Source organism: Saccoglossus kowalevskii, chromosome 11 (assembly GCF_978046115.1).
Source record: "Saccoglossus kowalevskii chromosome 11, keSacKowa6.1, whole genome shotgun sequence".
Classification (NCBI taxonomy): domain Eukaryota; kingdom Metazoa; phylum Hemichordata; class Enteropneusta; family Harrimaniidae; genus Saccoglossus; species Saccoglossus kowalevskii.
In genome coordinates this window covers 12,010,671-12,034,011 of record NC_140651.1, presented here as the reverse complement: position 1 = coordinate 12,034,011, position 23,341 = coordinate 12,010,671, and the positions used below count along the sequence as shown (strand labels likewise).

Sequence of the window (23,341 nt, the reverse complement as noted above, 5' to 3'; positions counted from 1 at the left end):
AGTTTGCTCATTTATATAATATTCAATTTCAAATTTGCGTTAACACCACTCAGGTTAACATTTTTGTGTCAGTTTGTGAGTCAATCTGCCTAAGGTGTGTGTATGCATCAGCCATCTTAGGCGACATGCATCGATTATGCTTGATGTGAATATCGGCACTGCAAGTGCTAGATGTTGTCGGAAGTGCCGTGGCAACACTGAGATCTCTTATGCATTGATTAATGGATTTACGCTGCTGTCATTGTACTTTTTATAATCGTGTGGCCTGAAAAATGTTTTCTATGTAGTAATTTTTTTGCTTGTCCTTGGTCTTTATTAATTATTATATTACATAATTTAAAGCAGTCTGCTTTTGGGTGGGGGAACGATACACCTGCCTGCACATTTATAGTACATGTACCCTTTTATAGTGCATGTATCCCTTGTGCTAGTGTAGCTAACTTGTAGTATCCAAGTCACAGAATATTTCCCAGAATGCCTTACACTACCTTAATTAATATATATGAATGTAGATTTAGTAGGAGCTGCTAGACCTGAAGATCTTAGGTAGGGATCATTTAAACAAACCCCATGGTAACGTCACATGGAATGCACGTCAGTTGGGGGTGGCTTTCAGTGGTAGTTAAAAGTTGTGGGTTGGCCATGAGCCAAATCAGTGACCAGAATGCATTTTTTAGATGTTTTAAGTTTGACTGATGGGTTCTGGGAGCAAGAATGCCATAGCCAAAGTTTTTTTTTTTTGCGGGGGTTTGTCTATTGTAATTTGTTTAAAAACTAGCACAAGTACAACGAGAGCACTGTACTTCAGGCGCTGTAGTTCAGCTAGATGTGTCTATCTGTTGAATCTCATCCTACCCCGTATTGTTTCAATAACAACTTCTTATTTTTCTGCTTTTCTATGTTGTTGCAGTGAACAAGGTCCATGACCCTGATATCTTGTTGTAAAATTACCGTTTTTGATATTTGTGGGATTGCCCCCCCCCCCCTCCCACCATACCCCGGCAGCGCGTCTTTCAAAGGAACTGCAAAGTCAACAGTAGAGTCAAAAATAAAAGAAAACCTGACTGTACTCATTATCAGTGTTCATTTGAAGTTCATTCAGTCAGAGTGAGAAACACTATAAAAAAAATATTCTTTTTCTCTACCTTCTATTTTTTTCTGCTATACTAGCGTAAACGGCAGTATCCATTCACGAAGCTATTATAAAATTGGTTCATGCAGCACTGCACATGTTTGCACATATTCAACAGGGGATGGTGTCTTTTGTACACGGTGATAACAATGGGGAGAAAAGAATGATGGCGTACATTAATGACAATAGCCGGTGGCAATGTAACCAAAAAAAAAGAGGGTTTCCAATTCAGTTCAGTCAACAACTTAGAAAGCAATTTCATGACTACTGCTGTGTTGATCTGTGATGTCCAAATGCTCTGTACTTCTGTCGTAGAAATAAATAAATAAAACTACAACTGTAAGCATTTCTGAAAAAATGAATCGTCTATGGTATTATGAAGTTTTACCGGATGCACACATTAAATAAACATAATGCATTTCCTGTATTAGGATGACAAGTCTTGTCAGCCAAAAATATTTTTGCTGGTGTCATGATAAAACTCGTTGAAATAGCAATATGTCATTTTTGAAAAATCAGCTGGATAAGTGAAATTAGAATTATAAGAATTAGATTACCATTGAATTGGCTGCATCTTGAATCGTCAATATCACAGGGTAGCTTAACTGGCCATTTTAACAGTATGCCAATCATACCATACTTGTCATAGAACTGTTTTTGCTCATCACTTTCCTCAGCAAAAATATGCTGCTGATATAGCCATGGTAGCCTATCAGCTTACCTATGCGTTTCTGTTTGAGATGTGCTTCTGACATCTGCATAACTTAAGCGTTATCCAAAAGGTTATTCTCAGGTGGGACATTGACTATATAAACAGTTTGCCATAGCTTTAGCATAATTATCACACTTCAGTGAAAGTGTGTCATCTGGAATTTCTCCAGTTTCAAGCCTTAACATATCTTCAAACAGGCACACTAAACTGTCTCTGTTCGATAATTTGAAAGCGTCCGTGAAACTTCTAAAAAATGATATGATGCCTACTGCAGATGTTTTCACGGTTTTCCCAGACTCGCAAAATTGTTGAATGTTTGTTTCTTGAAAAATAACTAAGTTTGCAGTATTGTAAAAAATCACATCTAATTATAAGCGAGTGGATACGTTAAGTTTCAATGATTTCGAAACACTGATGTGCATTTCTTTTTGGCGTAAAGGTTTGATGAGGGTACAATAGACATGAAATTGAACAGGGACCATTCAAACACAAATTACAATCGCGCATTTTTTATGCCCTGTCTGAAGTGTTTTTCTATTCAATCACTTAAAGAGAATGTCCCTGTACAATTTATAGTTACTTCTCATTAAAATTGGATTAAATTCAATCTCTTTTTGAAGATATAAAACTTTATAGACTTTAGGTGGTTTTTATGTTTAAACTTTATGAAAACTGTTGTGGGGCGGCCGGTCTAAGTCGTCATTTGATATGGGCAGTCTCTATGTAATGTGGTCTAATCTGCAATGGTTCCTGTCCAGTACAGTATCCACACCCTGATGTCAAGAATCAAAGTAATTTACATAATCGGAATATTGTAAAGTTCCCCTTTCTTACTGTGTACCAAAGGGATGAATCAGCGAAACTAAATTTAAGGTAGCGGAATAGTTTTTTGGGCACTTTTTACATTTTTTTTTTAAAATCACAAGCATAGCTCCATAAGGCATGCCACATACGTTAGTGTATTTATTTTATTGAAAAAATAATATCTTGTACAAGTAAACTGTTTTTTTTCTTGTGTGCAAACAAATACCCAAGTTTTTAGCTCCGCTGTCGACTTTGTCGAGCGGAGCTTATCATATGAGTGATTGTCCGTCGTCGTCCGTGTCAATGTTTTACTTTTTCGACTTCTTCTTGAAAACTACAAGCCTAAATGCTTTGATACTTGGTGTATATGTACCTTGGGTAGACCTCTCTTAGGTTTGTTCATTTCATGTTGATATCTTTAATTCTCTAATTATGGTGAATATTTTTGTCATTTTTGGTAAAAACTGATATTTTCGACTTCTTGTTAAAAACCGCAAGTGCAATTGCTTTGATACTACATATATAGGTACTACATGTGGACCTCTCTCAGATTTGTTCAGGAGCAGTGCGTATGTAGTGATAATGCCAAGGTACAGAATTGTCCTCAGTATCTTCAATGTTAGCTAAACTCAAAATGAGGTTATTGTTGTTGGAAGACTCGCTGATGAACGAGAAATTGTCTCTAGCATTTGCCACATCAAGAAAGAGGTGGATACAATTGTATTTTCCTGGTATGTTTATTTCTAAAAAAAAAAAAATCATATAAAAGATTGTAGGGGTCCATATAAACCCAGTAACACCCCTGGATCTGTCTATGTTACACGTGTTAAATCCAATCTTGCGTTCCAGTATAAACTGGGTTACATGATTATTTCTTGAGTTGGAACGCTGCTGTGGGTCATTAAGATTCCTTGGCTAAATTACGCTGTATTGAAGCGAAGCAAGACAGGATTTGTCTTCCTTCCTCCTGAGATTATCTCTTGTTGACAACCACCTTGACATATCTTGACAAGCTCTATTGATTTTCAAGAATGTTTTTTTTTTTGCATAGTATGCAAAATATTGTATCCTTAATTGTCTACCCCATAATACTTATCAGACTGAAACTGATTTTGAGTCTAAACTAAAACTAAAAAATAATCTAGATGCTAGGGAATTGCATTGAAAATCGCTGCCGCTTGATTTTGATTTATGCATTGCTGTATTTTCTTTTAGTATTAAATGAGCTCATATGCTGTTCTAATAGTAATAGTAATAGAGCATATTTTGCAGTTGAAAATAGAAAAATCTCATGCCCTGGTAAGATTGAGCTCTTTCATTTGTAGTGTAAGGAAGTTGTACGCTTTTGAAATATATAAAACAGTACATAGTCTTTAAATGACAATTTAGATAAACTGTATGAGGGCAGGGTGGGGTCACATTTATTATTAAACAATGATAAATTCTAAGACGTTATTATTTACACCATTAATCTCGATCACTATAACTTTGATCCTGGAGTATATTTATCCATAGATAGTGCTTCTCGATGATGACTTTGTCATAACCAGCGTAATCTCGTATCAATTCAGTACAATGCAAAATACAGACGTTTCTATGCTGTGGTCCCATGGATTGCCAGCCTTGCCTTCAATCTTCCTTGATAAACCATATGCTAATACTGTAAAGTGCTTATTTTTCACTGCTGCAAATGCTCATGATTTGATGCTTTCATCACATTCATGAAGGCAGTTTCACGACAGTCGCTGACACTGCGTGTCATTATGAGATTCTCGCCGCTGCATAATTACGTGATTTTCGCTGATTCGCAAACATTTCTCACAAAATTAAAGCTGGTTACAGTACATTTTAGACCCTGCATTAGAATTTCTTTTTTCATTGCTGACACCCGGCAAGTGAAAGATTTGTAATTATCAGTCATGGTACCCCCACAAGACATTGGCAATGTTACCCAAGTTTGCTTGGCTCCATTGAGAGCGATAACACTCAAAAAGAGACAATGTTTTGGCTCCATGTCTGTCACTGAGTTAAAGAAGCTTTATCTTGTGCGTGATTGATCTGATTGAAGGAACGACCTGAACAACAAGTTGTGGACTTTACCTAGTCGAATAACACCCTGAACAAAAGTTAGCAGACTTGGGGATACACAGGGATCATATTCAGTATTGAATAGATAGAACAACTAAAGCCATAGCGTGTTATTTTATACCTGCTTTGCACTCGCAAGACAAGTGGGACAAACCAGGCAGCATTGTCATACTGATCATAAGCTTTGCGGTTGTTAAAGTGGAAGTCGGCAAAACAAGCATGCATAACAATGAAGGCGAATAGGGGACTTCTTTTGACGACTGGTCATGTGAGACTGGGTAGGGAGAGCCATTAATTCTCTGCGTTGATTTATCATGATGTATTTGCCCCTATTTTCAGTTTTTGTCCCGGGCTCTATCATCCCATTTCTCCATGGGAACGTTTCCTACAATGAAATGCCATCGAGCACCCCAACGGATAGTTGGTTGTTTGTTTTTTTTTGTTTTTTTTTAAATGATGAACATCCCAGGCTGAGCGATGTTCCAAAACAAGGCCATTTAACCTGCGATAAGTCACAATTCTTGCAGTTCTGGTACTCCCCACTTTTCAATTTTGTAAAATTCTGTAGCCAAGAGTGATGTGACTGTTGTGCTTGGTAATTGATTTTATCCATCCGGTAGTGAAACCTTTAAGACGTTCTAGTTTGACAAACTCATTACTACTTATTTTTTTGAAGTCGTAATTTACATTTCAAGATTCTTGTAAACTCTCTTTATTGCTAAAATGTTTGGTCATGTGACTAACATATCACTTAACAGAGTGGTCGTGTTTTGAAAGCCACTTTTGTGGTCAATTAGCGAAAATAAAAACCTTGCTTATTTGTAAGTTTCACTGTATATATTAACAGGATGAATTATAAATTTTGGCGCCCCCCCCCCCCCCCCCCCCCGAGTAAAGATTTAAAAAATGAGTGGCAATAGTAAACAAGAAATTGTTAGCTTGCTTTACAATTGGTATAGCGCCCTCAGTAGCTCTTTTGTTTTGTTTACATATGTATGTCCCTTGTGTTGTTACAAGGCGCACAAACACGTTATGATTGGTTCTGCCTTTTTACATGCTTGCTTTCAATTATCATAATTAGAAATAATTTAAAATTGCACGCACTGCATGTTGTCTCAGAATTATCAGGTCTGATTGATCCATCAAACTTCTGCTTCATGCTATCGTGTGTTCCAAGATACCAAGTTTCAAAAGTGGATCCTGTCCTTACTAAATCCATTCTCGCATTTATAACTATTTGTCTTTTTAGTTTACATTGCATTTTAAATATGCATACATTTTAAATATTTTTTCTTCTTAATTTTATCACAGGCAGAAGGTGATGATCCTCTAAAGAAAGGACAACTTATGGAATTGGCGATACTCAACGGAACATTTCGAGATAATGGCGCAGTACAAACTGGTGGTGAGTATTTTTAATATTTTCCTCACTCTGCTTATTCTGCAACCAATTAGATCCCTTGTCTTTTGGGCGGAACAGTTGCACATGTGCAATGCTTTCTGATTGGTTGCCATTAAATAAACAAAATGCATATATTGCTTTCTTTATTTTAAAATTGGTAGTCTAGCTGTGTTTGTGTAACGAGGTGTCGCGCTCGGCATAGTATTGGATAAACATCTTTAAAAATACTAACCCAAATAAGTTAATGATCTATGTCTCTTTGGAAAATTTGTTTTCTGCTTTTTCTCGGGTAAAGGTTAGAATCGAGAAAATGTCCCGAAGCTTACTGCTGCTACTTTGACCTCCTAACCAAACACTTTGTTAAATAGTCGGTAGAAGATGTCAGTTGTGTAGCTTATAAATTTACTGGATTGAGGTAAAATCTTTTGAAATCAATGTGCCTTGAGGCAACCAGGTTATACTTTTCACTCTATACCTTGTTTGATTTATTAGAAGCTTGCCTATCTCCAATAAAAGTGTCTATGTGAGAAAGCTGGAAAGTTTCTTTTGACCCTCGTAACCAGTGTTGACTGGGGATTTGAGTGTTAAAAATTCTAATACAGAATCGTGTATACGAGACTGGATGAATGATACAGTGTGTACGTCTTTTTGAGAATAATAAACTGGTTTATTTCATGGTAGATTATTCAAATTTTATCACTGACATACTTCTGTTAATGTATACGCATCTAATAGAACAAATATGGTACATGTATTTAGAATTACTGCAATGAAGTTTATTAATATCCAATGTATTCTTCAATACTTTTAGTCCCTGCAATGATGCCACAGACGCCGATGATGCCACAAGCCCTACGCTCTCCAACGCCGGCAATGCATCCACATATGATTTCGTCAGCACTCCTGCCGCGTATGATGAACGGTCAAGCCTTAATTGCTAATGGTTTGCATCAGACGTTATTACCACACGATTCTCCTCTTGCTTATCCGCACTACGAGTCGTATCCCTATGCAATGTCGCCTGCGCTACTTGAATATCCAGTCGAAACTGCAGCTACCATTGGTAAGTACTGGGCAACCAGCTGATCCTGCAGTGAAATTCTCTCTGCTTGCATGCCACCAATGAAGGAGATGCCAACCAGTGAAACCAAATGAACAATCAAAACCAGTGTTTTTTTTTTTTGTTTTTTTTTTTACTTTATATCAGGGACTTTGTACAGCCCCCTCTAGTGGTCAAACTCACAGATCATGTACTCTTCCTGATTCAGGAGACCACGTACAATTTTGCAACAACAATCAGTGATTTGTGTAATCAGTTTAAAAAAAAAAAAAAAAAGTTGTACATTTACAATTGTTATTCAATTTTGTGTGAAAAAAAAAGCTCAATCGTAAGTTGCTATTGACAGTTTGACCACATACTGGGAAAGCTGTGTTTTGGGAAACAGGTTTTTTTGTTCTTATTATTTGGACAAGAATGTTGCTGCGAGAGTTTTTAACTTTTTCCGAAAAAAACAACAACAACAACAACATTATCTCGCTGGTTTTAAGTGGAGCAGATTGTTGCTGCCATTTTGCATGTCAGACCTTCAATGGTTCTATAATTTCAATCACGCAATAATAATTATTCAGTATTTGTGCTACCTGTCATCTCTTGCTCGTCAAACCAACGCATGTGATATCTAACTAACAATTTTTTTATCGTCCCACTCGTGATTAACGTGGCAATTTTCTCTTCAGTTTTGAATAACAAGTCGTACAATCAATCAAGCCTAACAATACACAGTTTACAGTTTTAATTTCATGTTTTGCTTTTTTTTTTTTTAAATAATTGCAATTATCACTTGTCATTTCATTCTGTCTTGTTGTTGGTATTTTTTTTCCAGCCTTTTTTTTTTTTTTTTCTGAATTTTGTCCCATCCCCCATCTTTTTTTTTTTGCGTAGAAACTGTTCATGCTTAATTTTACGCTTATTTTTTTCAAGTATACATGTTTTTTACTCAATTGTGTGCTTGTCAAAATTAATTTCTTTGCTTTGTTCTGAAAGTCAAGCCTCTCGGGAATTCCGGTGACTGACAGGTAATATAACCAATCATGGACTTGTATTTTGTCACGTGACTGACAGTGGCCAATTGAGGAGCTTGCATGTGTGTACAGGGTGAAGATGTTGATTGGTAGCTTAGCACGAGTTAATCAATAGACAGTCTTAAATGTCATCATTTGACCACCTTATGCTGATCGCTTTAGATTTTTTTTTTTTTATTGGCCATGACATGTTGATATGAAATAACATAAAAGTGCATTTTATTTATTCCTGTTAAAGCAGATCAGTTCCTAAAGTTGTTCTACATGTTAGCTTGTATAAAAGGATTTTTTGTCTAATCGGATGAAATCGATATATAAAGAAAAGTTTATCTTGGATCATAACACTAATTCCAGAATGGCTTTTATTATATATGAAAAGACAAAAAACAATCAGAAATGTATAATACCTTAGTGGTCTTCTATGTAAGCATTTATCTTTTGCAAGGCTGATTGGGTTTGATCTGCTAGCTGCTTGTAAATGTTCTGGAAAAAAAAGTTCGGAAATGTTTAAATTCAATTCCCTTCCACCATATGTGGGTAAAACTAACTTGTAAACTGTGGCATTGTTAGGCTTTTTGGTTGCACTGAGAGAGACGTATGGGGCTTTCGTTTCTTACCGTTATCATTAATCGTTGGCATGACGATATTCTATAGGTGCTGTTCCAAAATCGAGGCGCTTTGTCAGGGACCACCCTTACCAGAGGGCAGTCCTTGAACGAGGTTAGTTAACTTCTCTCACCATACCTTATTTGGAAATCCATTTACATATACTGCTGACTATGAGGCTTGCGATTATTTGGTGCCCCAAACAAACGGACGTGCAATATTGAGATCTGGGAATTTTTTTTTTTATATATATATTCTGAATGTTATTGCCGTTTATTTGCTTAGATAGACTCTAATAGAGTTAACACCATAAGTTTTAAAGCTGACTGACAAATTACTAATCTAAGTTTTTTTGTTTGTTTTTTTTGAAAAGGAAACAAATCACCAATATCTTAAAATACAGTTCATACCAAAATATCGCAAGTCCTCAAATCTTGTATATTAACATCTCACCATACATTATTCTGCATTTAACAACATCATAACATTTAGCACTGTGTGGAAATGCTTGGACTTAAGTAGTGTTACCAAATCTAAAAAAACTGTCAATCTTTCTTAATCCTCATATTTCATTCCTCGCAACAACAACAAACAAAAACTAATTTTTCTTGTCTCTTCACGACTAGGGACAATCACTTCCACATTGTGTTGTATTTTGTTTTCTACATTCTTTTTTTTGTTATTTTTTTTTTCCTCCCTTTGAAATTGAATACAGATTAAGCATAGTGTCCAAGGCAAGCCCAAGTAGTTTTAGTTGTAGCAGTGTCAATAAGTGTGAATACTTTTATAGACATACCTATATATATTGTAAGGAACTTTTTTTTATACTTCAATCTACTCTATATTTAAAGAGAAGATTTTTTTCAAGCTTATTTAAAGAAGAAATATATATTGCAGGGAATTTATTTAAAAACAAACAAAACGAAGATGATAAAAAAAATAGAAGAAAAAGGATATTATACGTGTAGTGTACTGTACTGTGTAGTTGGTAGTGTTTTGTTGTCATGACTATTGGGCTTGTTTGGACATATGCTCTTGTTGAACTACAATTGAAGTATTGATTATCTGTTATTGATTGTATTCATGTTGTATATTGCAATTATTTTGATGTAGTATCTAGTGTATGACTGTGGTTATTATTAAAGTCTTGTTTCTGTATTTTTCTTATTCAAAAGTGGGGAAAACTTAAGGGAAATTTGCTTTCTATTGAAAAGAAATTAAATCAAAGCATTTGTGTGTTTTTTTGTTTTTTTTAAAAACAAAAACAAAACTTCAATCAAGCTTTTCAGGGTGTAGCAATATTCATAAATAGTATTTTAGACAACTTTCGCTTTTTTGTGTTGCTGGGGAAAAAAGAAAGAATTTTCAATATTTAGTGGGTCAAAGTTCAATGGTGATTTGAATCATTATTTTAAAAGGCCAGTTTAGTATATGAATTTGATATCCTTTTAAAGTGTGAAGTCTCCTTGTCATTTTTTTGCACCCCTGAAACCAAATTGAATGAAAGCAAAATAAGTTGACAATGAACTTTCACAATAATTCTGAAAGTAATTTCCATAATTAGTAAATGGTATGTTGAAAAGAAATGTAGGCATTTTTCTAGCCATTAGTATCAATTTTTTTTTAAAAGAAAAAGGTGCAAAAAAAAAAAAAAGAGAATGAAATGTATGTATATTTTTGAACTTTCTGTGTATTTTGTGGTCCAATTGAATGAATAAAGTATCCAGAAGAAAAAAAAATGTATACAAATGTTGAGGTCTCATTTCAGTTTGTTTCGATCAGTGTCTAAAAATGTTAATTAAGCTAACCAAAAATCTTCTAAAACTGATATTTAATAATAATAATAATAACAACAACCAAGTAATAGTATCATGTCATAATTAATTAGTATGGTTATTAATATTAATTAAACTAACATTTCATTAGTTTTGTGTACGATTAACCTTCATGGCAGTGTTTTCAAAATGTTTGTTGCTCTTGCTTCAGCAAATTAATATTTTTAAAGAAATGTTTTCCTGTCTTATTTTGTGTGGGTGTTAAGGTAGTTTTATCATTAGTTGCTTTGTATAATGATTATAATAATATTTTGTGTCACACATGTTTTGCTCAATGTTGATTCTGACAATGTTGGCTCTGTAATTCCCTTATATGATAATTCCCTTATATGGTATTGTCCAGTATATGCCGCATTAATTTACAATTATGTTATACCTCAATTTTTTCCATTATAAAAAATAATATTTTCTGAGGTACACAACTTTGAGTTTTTCATTGTTAGTGAATTGTTCTCCCCCCATGATGTACAACCTTTTATGGGGGTGAAACCTACAACACTTGACTATGTTTGATGCTGTTAGAGATTTTTTCAACATCAAACAAAACAAATTTGTTTCTGGCTGTCTACATGGGACTCAACACAATTTTTTATTAGTTGCCAATTGGATGAAATCTGAAAACCGGGACTTGTGGAGTGAACTCCATCCATGCGTCTCTGCCTGTATCTTGAACATGCCTGGCCTGTTCATATTTGAACTTCACATACAAATATGCACATTTATTTGTTTCATGATCCAATACAAAAGGGCTGGCTGGTGGTCATTTTTTTTTTTTTTTAATGAATGGTTTCAGATTCGTATCTTGGACAATCGCATTTATACTTCATGCATACATTACATTACATCGCACATATACACATGTGTTCATTCGATGGTCGGATTCAGGATAGCTGTATGGCGGCCATTTTAATGTTAAGAGTGCATTAGAATCGAACATTTCTGTCATTCCTGAAACCATATGGCTCTGAACAGTACTTCATGCTGTTTATGGGTTTCATCAGCTTTCAACAGTATACTGTTGGTGGATTTCACCAGCAACCTTTCAATGTTAATGGCCTATATCTCCAACACAGATAAAGCTGATGAACAGTTTCTACCAGCAGCAGTTCAACCTGATAGATCTCTTTAGATCTTGTCTTCAAACCAATACATCAGCATTGTGAATAAACTGCATGCAAATCTAGTGACAACATCAAAGTCATTGTTATTGCAAAATGTGCAATATCTTCGAGGTCGTTATTGTTGCAGCATGTATCAACACTGAGGTGATTATTGTTGCAACATGTGACAACACTGAGGTCATTATTGCAAAACGTGTGAAAACATTGATGTCATTATTGTTGCAACATGCAATATTATCAACAAGGTCACCATTATAGCAAAACGTGTGTGCTTGCAAAATCATTTCATATAAAAGCTTCATATCTTCTACTATACTCTGCCATGATTGGTTCATATTTATCACATGATCATCATCTTGCATGCTTTATAGTAAGTGTATCTACAAGTGGATAAAAGTAGTCAATATTACCAGCAGACTTGTTACAAAGTCTTTCATTTTGCCATTATGTCGGTACTAACCAAGATTTTTTTCTTTCTTTTTTTCCTCTGATTTTTTTGTTTAATTAACCCAGCTGCCACTGGCAACTAGTAAAGCCACTAACCTAAGCATCACTGCACAAGTACTCTCCACGTATGTTACTGTCAAAGTCCATGTATTGTAATCAACGCTCTGCGAGGTATGCATCTCAGTACGTTCCATTACACGTGAGTGAGCTCCATCTCCATAGTTTTTGCCTACCTTCCTCCACTCATACCTAGACGCCCTGCAGATGTCTATCTCAACACTGTGGTACTAACAGATCAACGGATTGAATGCTTGTGTAAGGTGATGGGCTTCCTTGTACATATCTCCTTTGGATGCTGCTGATGAGGCTGGGGGTGAAGAGTTGTTGTTCTTGTTGCATTTGTTTATAGAAATCATTAAAAACACTACCTCATTGAATGTCTTAAGAACTAAGTAAACTTCTCAACAATGTATCCAGTGAAATGTTATCATTTACTAACTTGTAACAGAATTAGCCCAGCCTGTGGCTTTTGTTATTGTAATCCACTGACAAATGGTCCCACCCCTCTTTGAGCTTATAGCTAATGTAATAGCATCATTAAAAACTTCATGTAATATTTTTTTTCTCTCTCTGAGATAGATGGGCATGATTATTTTCTCAAGATGGTTTGAAATGTCAAGCATCGGCAACACTATTTACTGTGCTGTAAAAACATGAAAAAGAACAGATTTCATATTTTGGTATTTTTCAAACCAGAGTAATTATTAGAGAGAAAATCCCCATGCCCTTCAACTCAAAACTGTGCAGGTATGAATGTTATAACATATTTGCACCCCGCCCCTTTTTTTTTTTACATCTGGACTTCAATGAAAGTGTATTAAGTGCCAAAATCTGGTCATAGTGTTTGGTTAACTCCAAACTGTATTTGGCCAGCAAATCATAAGCAGCCAAAACGTTTAGACTGTCCTTGCCCCCTGCCTTCTGGACATCACAAGGAAAAGAAAAAGGGTACTTTGAAGTATTATGAGAAAGAAAATTTTTTTTCTCAACGTGTGTACGTCTTGTGCAGTGACAACGAAGCTCTCAGGGAAAGAATTCCAACAGCAATAAGGTTAGTGGATGCAGTTACCATGACAACATTAAGATGTTCACGACCGTGATGACAATGGCTGACAAGAGGTGATTTTCTTATGAAGAGGAAAATGCATTTTTTGGTGCCGGATGTGATGCCAATATTTCACTGTAAAAAAAAAATAAAATAAAAAAGGTGATAATTTTCTGGTTGACTTTGCTGAAATTGGATTGCTTTATGGATTGTTTCGTATTCCTAATGAGATTTTCACTAATATAATTGCATTGTAATTTTTGTTTCAACTTTTCATGTTTGAAGCTCACTGTCAAATACATCAGAATGTATGTTTCGTGACAGTTCTTGCCACTTCTTGTATTTAATCTCGCTATATTGTTTTTTTTGTTATTGACAGACACTTCCATTTAAGGTGGATGTAGGAATTGAGGCTGATTTGTTAATGCTTGTTTCTTTCGTTTTTCTTGACCTTGCAGTCAATGGTTTTGTCCAGTGATTGCCGATGTTTAGGCAGAGGGGTCACTTGTTTCCCAGGGGAAGTCTTATTTATCTATGCAAATTATCTTTCACAAATATGGTAGAGATTACCAAATATGGTCATGCAGGTGCTTCTTTGCATAAATTCTTTCAGATAATTCAAAGACATGGTGGTTTTTGCCCGCCCTTACAAGTATATTTATGCGGACAAACTATTTCTTCAAAATATTAAATCTCTGCAGCATATTTTTAGTTTATTTTACTATTTACAATTGTTTTTATTTTGCATCATTGCCATGACAGCATCACTCAAATCGTTTTTCACAATATCACACCAAGTCTTTATTATCTGATGGTATTTAAGCATAATTTATGCAAATTAGGACAAAATGCTGAGGCTATGCAAAATACTGTTCTGATTGGATGTGCTCTGTGGGCCAAACCATTTTACAGGGGTACAACGTTGCTAGACGATTTACATGAAAACCCTAATATTCTATGTACATTTCGTAACCCCCATGACAAATGATTGATTCCGTGCTCCTATCCACACGATCAGTAGGCAAGAGCAGGCAGATTTTGTGCATGCATTCTATAATGAAATTCATTGAAGCAAACTTCTGAGCATAGATTTACGGCAGTATATTAACAGTCAATACTTTAATTTGGGCACAAGATATTAATGTACGAAGGACTCGTTGTCTCAAAAGCCGCAGTGAAATATTCACTGCTACATTTTCCTGACTTGCGAAATTCATAAAGTTAATTGTCCTTGCTATCTATTGGAAAGAGCACCATTTTGTACAAAAGCCCTGCATCAACCATTACACCAAGAATTTCCTGACATTAGGTTTATCATGACAACATGATAGGATAGGTCCAGGTCAGCTGTGCTATTATGAATAGATGTTGTGAACCACACGCTCATTGCGGGGGATATGTCAGTCTCGTCTCGTTCAATACAAGTTGTACAGTGTTTCATCTATTAAGAGGCCCGTTAACTAACTTAGGTCAACTGCCGTCAGCTTTCTCGGTAATGAGTTTGTAGTGAAATTCTTCTCAAAAAACTTCTCCAAATATTCGCGAATACATTTGATGCAAGTGCTGAGAAAATATTGGTCTTGCCTTCGAAATATTTATTTGCCAACTTTGGGATTATCGTGCATGGCAGTACACAGAGCATTGTAAACATTAAACTGCCAATATATTGCCTGAACAATTGTGCCTTCCGGTTAATTAATCCTATAATAAATTAATGACAATTGGTGTATTCTTGTTTCCTGTTCCTGTCAAAACCTGTGGGGTTTTTTTCTCTCCTATTTATATATTTTCGTGCATTTCCAAATTGTTTACGTATTATGCATTTGTTTTAGATATTTATTTCACCGTGCAAGCAACTTTTGCTTTATTTGAAGTTAGTGGTTGTACTAGAATTTGATGTTGTCAGACTCTTTGCTATTAGCCTAACACCCCAAACACCACTTGTACAGTGAAGAGCTCCACCAGTGGTGAATTATGAAAGTGCCACCAAAAGGTGACAATTTGATGTACTTCCAAATCCTGCGACAGTTACTTAATTTGCTTGTAGAAGTACTTTTTTTTTCAAATATATATATATTTTTTGATTATAAACAGTATTAAGTTTTGTTGATAGTGAGGTCATGTCAGCCTTTCATTGGAAATTACTATAGCAATTTTGAATGAATGCACTTTACGAAGTGCAAAGTTTTGAATACGCAACGATATTGTATTTTTGTATAATTCTTACAATATTACCATCAACTTTATGTATTAACCATTCTACATACAGCTTGCTGCAGGCTGCATTTTAGCCATGTTACCGTAGAAACAGTAGTTTGCGTAATTGGGTAGTTTAAGAGTGCATTTTACTTAAGTTTTTTTTGTTGGTTATTAAACTGCTGCCTACATTTTTCTGGCTTTGGAATTCAACGAAAACTAGGCTGAATTTCTTACAATTGTATATTACTTAGGGGGAGGGGGAACATTGTAGTTTAGCGGGTGGTCTTTGGAGCAGGTATATTTCTGTAGTGGCAGAGGCGGTTGTTTCTTGTAGATATAGTAATGAATTATTACAACTTTCTTGTGTATCATATTTAGCAATAAAATGGCTGATATCGTGCCCTGTGTTGTGGTCTCCTAATGGGCACCATATGGGGTAGGTATGTGTGGTCTACAGCAAATGTATGGGCTGTTACCAGAGGTGCTATCCAGTGTGGGAGGGGAGGAACACCCCTCCAAGAATTACCATGACTTTTTTTGTGGTTTGCAGCCAAACAGCTTGGGGAAAAAACTACAGGTTTACAAATTAGAGATTTTCTCTCAAATCTTGGGTTCTTACAATTCTCAAAATCAAGCAATAAATAAGATAAGATATTTTCAAAATGTCAATAATATCAACATATTGTAGTGATCTCTACATTGGCACAGACTATTCAATTTCGTGGAATTTGGATATTCTGGGAATTCTGTTTTCCTTCGCATTTTACATTCAGCTCCGCTGTTTGTACATTTTATTTCGTTGCTACGCATTCCCGTAATTTGTCTGTAATATCAGCGAAAAATGAATAGTTTGTCTCAAATTTGACAAAAGGTAATCATTGCAATACAGAGTTTGATCTTATGCATTTAATTTCTTTTTCTTGAAAAAAATATGTACTTAATAATTTCTAGAGTTCTTCCAAAACCAAAACGAAAAAAACAAAAACATTGTATTAAATTAAATTGTACATGTATTATTTTCCTAAGTAGTAAGTCATGTAGTTTTTTATACAATTATTAAATCTGATTGATTTGATAGGAATATACAAGTTGTCTTTATTTACCCCAGGTGCTCTGATTTACTTCAGGTGCAGTCTTCAGCTAAATTCAAATTAGTTGTAATTTGAATATTCAAATTGGTGGTGACTGCATGTATTTTCTGGATGAAAGTAGGTCCGAGATTTGGGTGATTTAGGTTGCCTGATCGTTAAATGAAATAATAAAATTGGATTAGTGACCACCTGCTTAAAAATTTCGCTGATAGACCAATGTCTGATTGAGAAAAGTCACTTTACCCCTAATAGTGTTCAAAGTTTTTTTAGTGTTTTTCAGTGTTTAAATGGATATAATGTGCGTCCACTCGTATGATCAGATCAAAATGGCTTCAATTCAAGATTCTGAACAATTCATGTTGAACCCAACCCACCCCCCACCGACCACCCCCCACCCCCCACCCCCGCTCGAATAACAAAAATTAGACTAATTCAGGTCATTACAAGGTAAGTTTATAGTCATTCACAAAGAGTATCCTTATACATTTATTGTGTGTAAATTTATGCTATGATTTTCTTTTCAATTCTGGTTAACCCTTGAATATTTTGATATTCCATAAGGGGTTATTGTGTATAGAGAGTAGGATAGGATAGTAAAAAATAGTTACATTGCAGTGAAAACTACTCCTTGAACCATGCTGAGTTATTTATAACAATAGTTTCTCTAATTTCAGACAGACCTGACAAGATCTCGCACATTTTTTTTGCGAAACCAATATTTTTGAGAACCCCTAAAATAATATTTGGTTAAAGTAGTGATTGTGCAAATACATTGGCAGTCTGTTGCCGACAGTTATTTTTAGTTGCGAACAAGAAATGTATGCATATTAAGAGGGATGTGTGTAATATTGTTGGTGCTGAATAGCTATTAACAAAGGCTGCAGACCTGGGTATATAGAGCAGAAATGCAATTCGCCAAGATTGGAGAGGCTTGACTGCTTCAATCTAGTATGTGTAAAAAAAAATCATGTTTCCCGGTGTATAGTGCCTTGAATACAAATAACCAGTTCCTGTAGAGAGAATGTGTATACATAAAATATCTATTTCGGAGTAGTAACGTAAGATAATTTGAAAAATAACATTGTTGTGTTGCAGTATTTGATCACTAGAGGGCGCATTTTCACTCTCCTTGTTTGTTTCTTCATAGCATGACGGGTGCGCCACATCTGTAATATCAATGTCAGCTGAAATTAGTGGTTACTATAGTACTACTAAAAAAATGTTGATGGGTATATTTGTTGGTATACCTTACTTACACAACCTGACGATGAGGGCATTTACTAAAAAAAAGACCAAATTGGACCAAAATGTATACCCCCATCTTGGACCATAATGGTCTCATGCCACTAATTAACCAATGGCCAGCAAGAACCAATGAAATTTTTTAAATATTATTTTTCTCAGGTGCTCCCTGTTTGAGGGCGTAATCACCTGGGTCAGAGGTGAGACCAACATGTGGTCTTTTGTTTACTACTTAGCGGCTGTGTACCTGTGGGTTTATTCTGTGTGTTAATGGATGTTCTAATCTTGGTGTTTTTCCAGTGATTTCTCTTGGTGCAATCACAGTCCCTCTATCTAGAGGGACTGTGGTGCAATCCAAATACAGTAGGTGTGTCTTGTTTACCTGAGATTTGCAAGAGTTTGAGCTGGCCAACATGTTAGTTTTTTTCATATGGTTGATTACTGGCATGTTGATTTCCCATTTTTGAGCCATATTTTCAACTTTCTTCGTCATTTTCATATAGCAATCTCGTCATATGTTAACATTGTCGTCTATGGAAATTCAATTAGTGGTATGAGCCCTAATGTTGTCTGGTAGACTCCATTTTAGACCCGCCATTTGTCCAGCAGACCCCATTTTGGTCTTGGCATATTAAAAGTATTGCATTCTGGGTACATTCCATCAAAACTATAGATACAATGTAGCTGAATACAGGGAAGTCTCCAGTTGCCTAAATGGGAGATACTGAACGCAATGTAAGGTCAAAGGGGACACACACGGCATAATATGTTTATCAAAAACATTTGAAAAGTCCGAAAAATAACACGAAATGCACAAAACAAAATTAAAATGGTATTTGAAAAAATAAACCCCCTTTTTAGACCCATGTTAGACCAAATCCCTAAATTTTGTGGATCCCATTTAAGACCAGATGACTGAAAAAAACACACACCAAAGGGCGCCACATCCGCGTAAGGTAAATTGCAGGAGTAGCCCCCGGGGGTACAGCTATCTGTGTAAGATTTGATGGTATGTGTGAGAGAGGGAGTTCTGGGTGCGTTGATTATTTGAACCCGTCCATGATTACCACCGGAGGGGGGGATGTGAAGTGTAGGATTATCAGGAACAAAATCAAGCTCTTCACTGCGGATTGTGAATGCCATGAAGTTCTCGTATGTAGAACTTAGTAATAGCTCCCAGATCTCAATTATAAACGGAATCTGACTGATTTAAACAAACATCAAACCCCCCGATGGTTAGTTTATTGTGGGGAGGGTATTTTACAATGTTATATGATAGCGCCCTCTTAATAAAACGAAGAGTAACTCCTGCCCTCATCGGCATATCGTGTATGTAACGTTTCTAATCTACAAAATAATTTGTTTTTGTGCCCTCGAAGTAGTCAGTGTCCCTAAACAGTAACGTACCTTTACTAAAATAATATTGGGAGGTGCATGCACTGTTTGTCGGCGTGTTTGGTCCCAAATTTACTCTGAAATCTGTGTACACGGAGGATGTATTACCTGTCGTGTCCTGGAATCCCGATGACGTATGTGATACAAAGACCATTTACATGTTAGCATACAATTTTATCACTTTTTAAATATACCTGTTGCGAAGATTCAAATAGAATGAAATTTACGACATTCTAAAATATTGTTAACAAGTCGAAGTAAATGACTGTAATTATGGTGCTCTTTTCACACAGTAACTTTGACCAAATCTATATGGAAATACGTAATTGTCTTGGATCCACTATCGTCTTTCTATTCTGACCAGCTATCTTTATATTTTGATCTTTATATATTCATAAACCAGATTAGCAATGTATTGTTTTAATTGACTGTAATTTCGGAGTATTATGTCGAATTTGAAATAGCGTTCACTAGCTTCTCCAGCGTTCGCTGAAATAGCGTTCGATATACTAGCAGTCGCTTAAAGCGCGGTGGTCGTCGCGCAGCGCGTGTTCGAATTTCATGTAAATAAACATATTTTGCACGTGTTGTATACGTCGCTATGAGTCCCATATTGAACAAGACGCGGCACGACGACTGCCACGCTTTAAGCTTCACCCCAAGTCCTTCACACTGGTACGATTGATGGCTTCACTTTTTCATCCCTGAAACGCTGAATCAGGTTGCCTAGTTTCAACCTCATTTAAATATTCTAAATATTAGAATAAACAGACTCCGTCTTCCGGGAATTTTCTTGCTGAGAAATTACATGCGGGCGCATAACGGATGTAACATCGCGCCCTCCCTCGACAACGAATGACCAGATAATATAACGGCAGCCGAGCTCATAACGTTTGGTCACAATCACAAAGGCGTTTGAAGAAGTTTGAACAGAATATGACATTTGATCAGATCATTGTTCGTATGCAAATTAATAAACCTTCATGGTTATATTGATATTCAAATTATTAAACCATAATGTTATGTATATCACAAGCATTTGTAATTACTGTGCATGCGTGGTAAACGGTCTCCAGTTTGCTGACTGCAGTTTCTTCTTTCTCCATCAGTCAGGCAATTAAGCAGAAATACCCCCACTAGTTCCCTATGGCAGCAGTACAAGTAAAAATTCAAGCAAGACACATTTGATTGGACCGGAGTGAAACGTCACTCGTTTCAAAATGACGCCGATGGAGGAAAAGATTCGAGTTATATGTGGCAGCAAAAGCAGTAGGAAAAGGTTACACAAAACAAACGTTGTTCTTACATTGTGCCGGTCAAAGGGTACACGAAGTATTTGAGGGATTAACAGACCCAGGGCCACCCATACAAGCAGTACCAGCAGTCGATGCGAATGACAATGCGGCACCGGTTCACGACATAATAATTACCACTATTTTATAATTATAATTACCTCCATTTCGCGATTTTTTTTTATTTTATTGAAACTACAAAAAAAAAATAATCGCCCAGACTGCGCCAGCCTACACAGGCATATCAACAGATGGAACTGATAGATACGAGTAATGAATTGTTGAGAATAAATGCACATCGGGGATTATATTCGTATCAGCTTTTAACGTATGGAATAGTCGCAGTGCCAAGTTTATTTCAGGATATGATGGACTATTGTTAGTTATACAATTATTGTTAGTTATAAAATTAGAAAAATACTTAGGCCGTGTTGCAATATGGTAATAAACAACAGCAACAGGAAACCAATATAGGTCAATACAATTATATGCACATATAATTAGAAACAGGATGCACACCAGTAAATCTTACACATACGAAGATTCATGCTTACTACGAGTCTCGTCTCCGCCAGTATCACCATTTAGTCGTATTTAGGCTACCGAATGTAGTACGGGCTAAGCTTTTAAAGTGCGGCGGTCGTCGTGCCGCGTCCTGTTCGATATGGGACTCATAGCGACGTATACAACGCGTGTAAAATACATTGTTTATTTACATGAAATTCGAACACGCGCATGGAACAACAGCCAGTACGTTAACTATGATTACTTAGTACAGTATCCGGGAAGATATAACTGTTAGTTATATGGTTATAAAATAAAAACAATTTAAATTCATGTGTGAATATAACTTTCATATCCTACAAACTTAAGGGCGATGCCAACGGGCTGAAGTATGTCGCCAGTAAAATGCCACCAGTCGGATTTTCATCTACCGCAAGTGAAATTTCCAACAACAATTATTGGAAGTAGTAACAAGAAACAGGAAAAAAGTTAAATTTATTTATGCTTATGGAACCTTGTATTTAATGTTAAAGCGGGGGAGTCGTCACCTGCGCATGCGTCAGATGGCCATAGCGTGTCATTGTTTACAAACAAGCGGCTACCCATGAGCCTTTGGGTTTTTAGTGTGTGTTGTTATCGTCGCTTGGGACTCAATTCCCGCGCGCGCGCAGGTGTCGACACTCCCGCTTTAAATAAAAGATAAATTATTCTCAAAAAACACAGCTAACGTTGTGCCGCACGTTCACGTTACCCGGCTGAGCTACGGACCAAAGACAATATATTTAATTTGCATAATGATTGAAGCTGTTTAACGAATAAATCTTGCATAAATTTATTTGCCATCTTGATCAGGTTAGCATTCACTGCTGATGACAGTTTTCAGAATTTTTCCGTATTTACCAGACGGTCTACAACCTTTTCACGGAATAACTAGTTTCGCAGATTATACACTCTTATAATGATGAGGTATGCTGTCAATCATTTCGAATTATGGCCACAATATCGAGGGGCGTTCTATACCTTGAAATTTACATCATATTTAATGCGTGAAAACGACACCAATTGCAAAAGCGAAAATATACACATTTAGTAAATACATTTTATTTTAAACTATATTTTATTGATATATTATAAACATTCGATAACCATTGAGATAACACCGACACAAAATAGTTTAAAATAGTAGTCAAGGCAAACAACACAATGTCCCTGTATGAAAGAGATCTAAAAATGTAGGAAAATGTAATTTAAACTTTTTCTATTTCACTTTTCATTCTTTAGATATATTCAACTTTTCACCAGTATTATGTAGTCCACCACCTTGATTCTTCAGCAAAGCATTGTGGGTAAAGTATGACACCATAGTTACTGTTGTGAAAAATTGAGAAAACGATTTCATCTATAATTTGTAGTAAGGCAAATTAGTTCAAATTTTCGGTGTGCATATAATTATATTATTGGGAATTAGAATCAAGATGGTGGACTACATAATAATTATGTGACTACATATTAATTATGATGAATATAGTATATTCATGTACATAGAATTTTCTCCTGGCTCAACGCAATCGGTATCTTGTGTAACACTGAAAAAAAATGAAAAGCAACAAGTCTTATTTTTACGACTTGACGTCCTTGGTTCTTGTCTCATTACAAGAATTGTAAACTGGCTGCGCGTCGGTCGATACTTCCGCTGTATTGTCACCGTGCATCCTTTTATTTTGAAGCGATATACTTCATTGCACATAGCAGGTAAACTATTAAATTGGCCAATCAATGTATAATCATATTTTAAATTTAAATGCTCACATTAATTAAATTAAATTAAATTCAACATTACTTTTATCTATTTGTCACAATTCAAAATAAAAATATTAATGTTGTGTGTAAATGTCCATCAAACATCAATGAAATTGTTAGTATGTTTAGTGCCAGATAACCATAATGAACAATAAAGAAAGTAAAAATTGTTGATATCTTAGAATTTCATAATTACATAAGCAAGGATAAATAATGATTTAAAGCGGGAGGGTCGTCATCTGCGCACGTGCGGCAATTGAGTCCCAAGCGACGATAACAACACATGCTAAAAACACAAAAGGCTCAGGGGTAGACGCTTGTTTGTAAAAAAAAAATTGACACGCTATGTCCATCTGACGCATGCGCAGGTGACGACCCCCGCTTTAATGTCAGTATGTATGTATGTATGTATGTATCTCTCTCTATATCATTACGATAATAATAGACGTATGTGATTCTCTGTTCAACGGACATATGAGGCTGT

At 35.7% G+C, this 23,341-nt stretch overlaps 1 protein-coding gene across 2 annotated transcripts in view; it reads left to right on the top strand.

Moving 5' to 3' along the window:
* LOC100369360 (protein quaking-B-like) overlaps positions 1-16,621 on the top strand; it is a 76,389-nt gene extending 59,768 nt beyond the window's left edge. The window contains exons 5-8 of one of the 2 annotated variants that reach the window (XM_085505764.1): positions 6,048-6,141; positions 6,950-7,201; positions 8,875-8,940; positions 12,296-16,621. In XM_085505764.1, coding sequence (XP_085361890.1) covers positions 6,048-6,141; positions 6,950-7,201; positions 8,875-8,940; positions 12,296-12,312 — 429 coding nt within the window. In that variant the 3' untranslated portion in view covers positions 12,313-16,621. The remainder of the gene's footprint in view (positions 1-6,047; positions 6,142-6,949; positions 7,202-8,874; positions 8,941-12,295) is intronic. The other variant, XM_085505765.1, reaches the window with a different exon arrangement.
* The last annotated feature ends 6,720 nt before the right edge of the window (positions 16,622-23,341 follow it).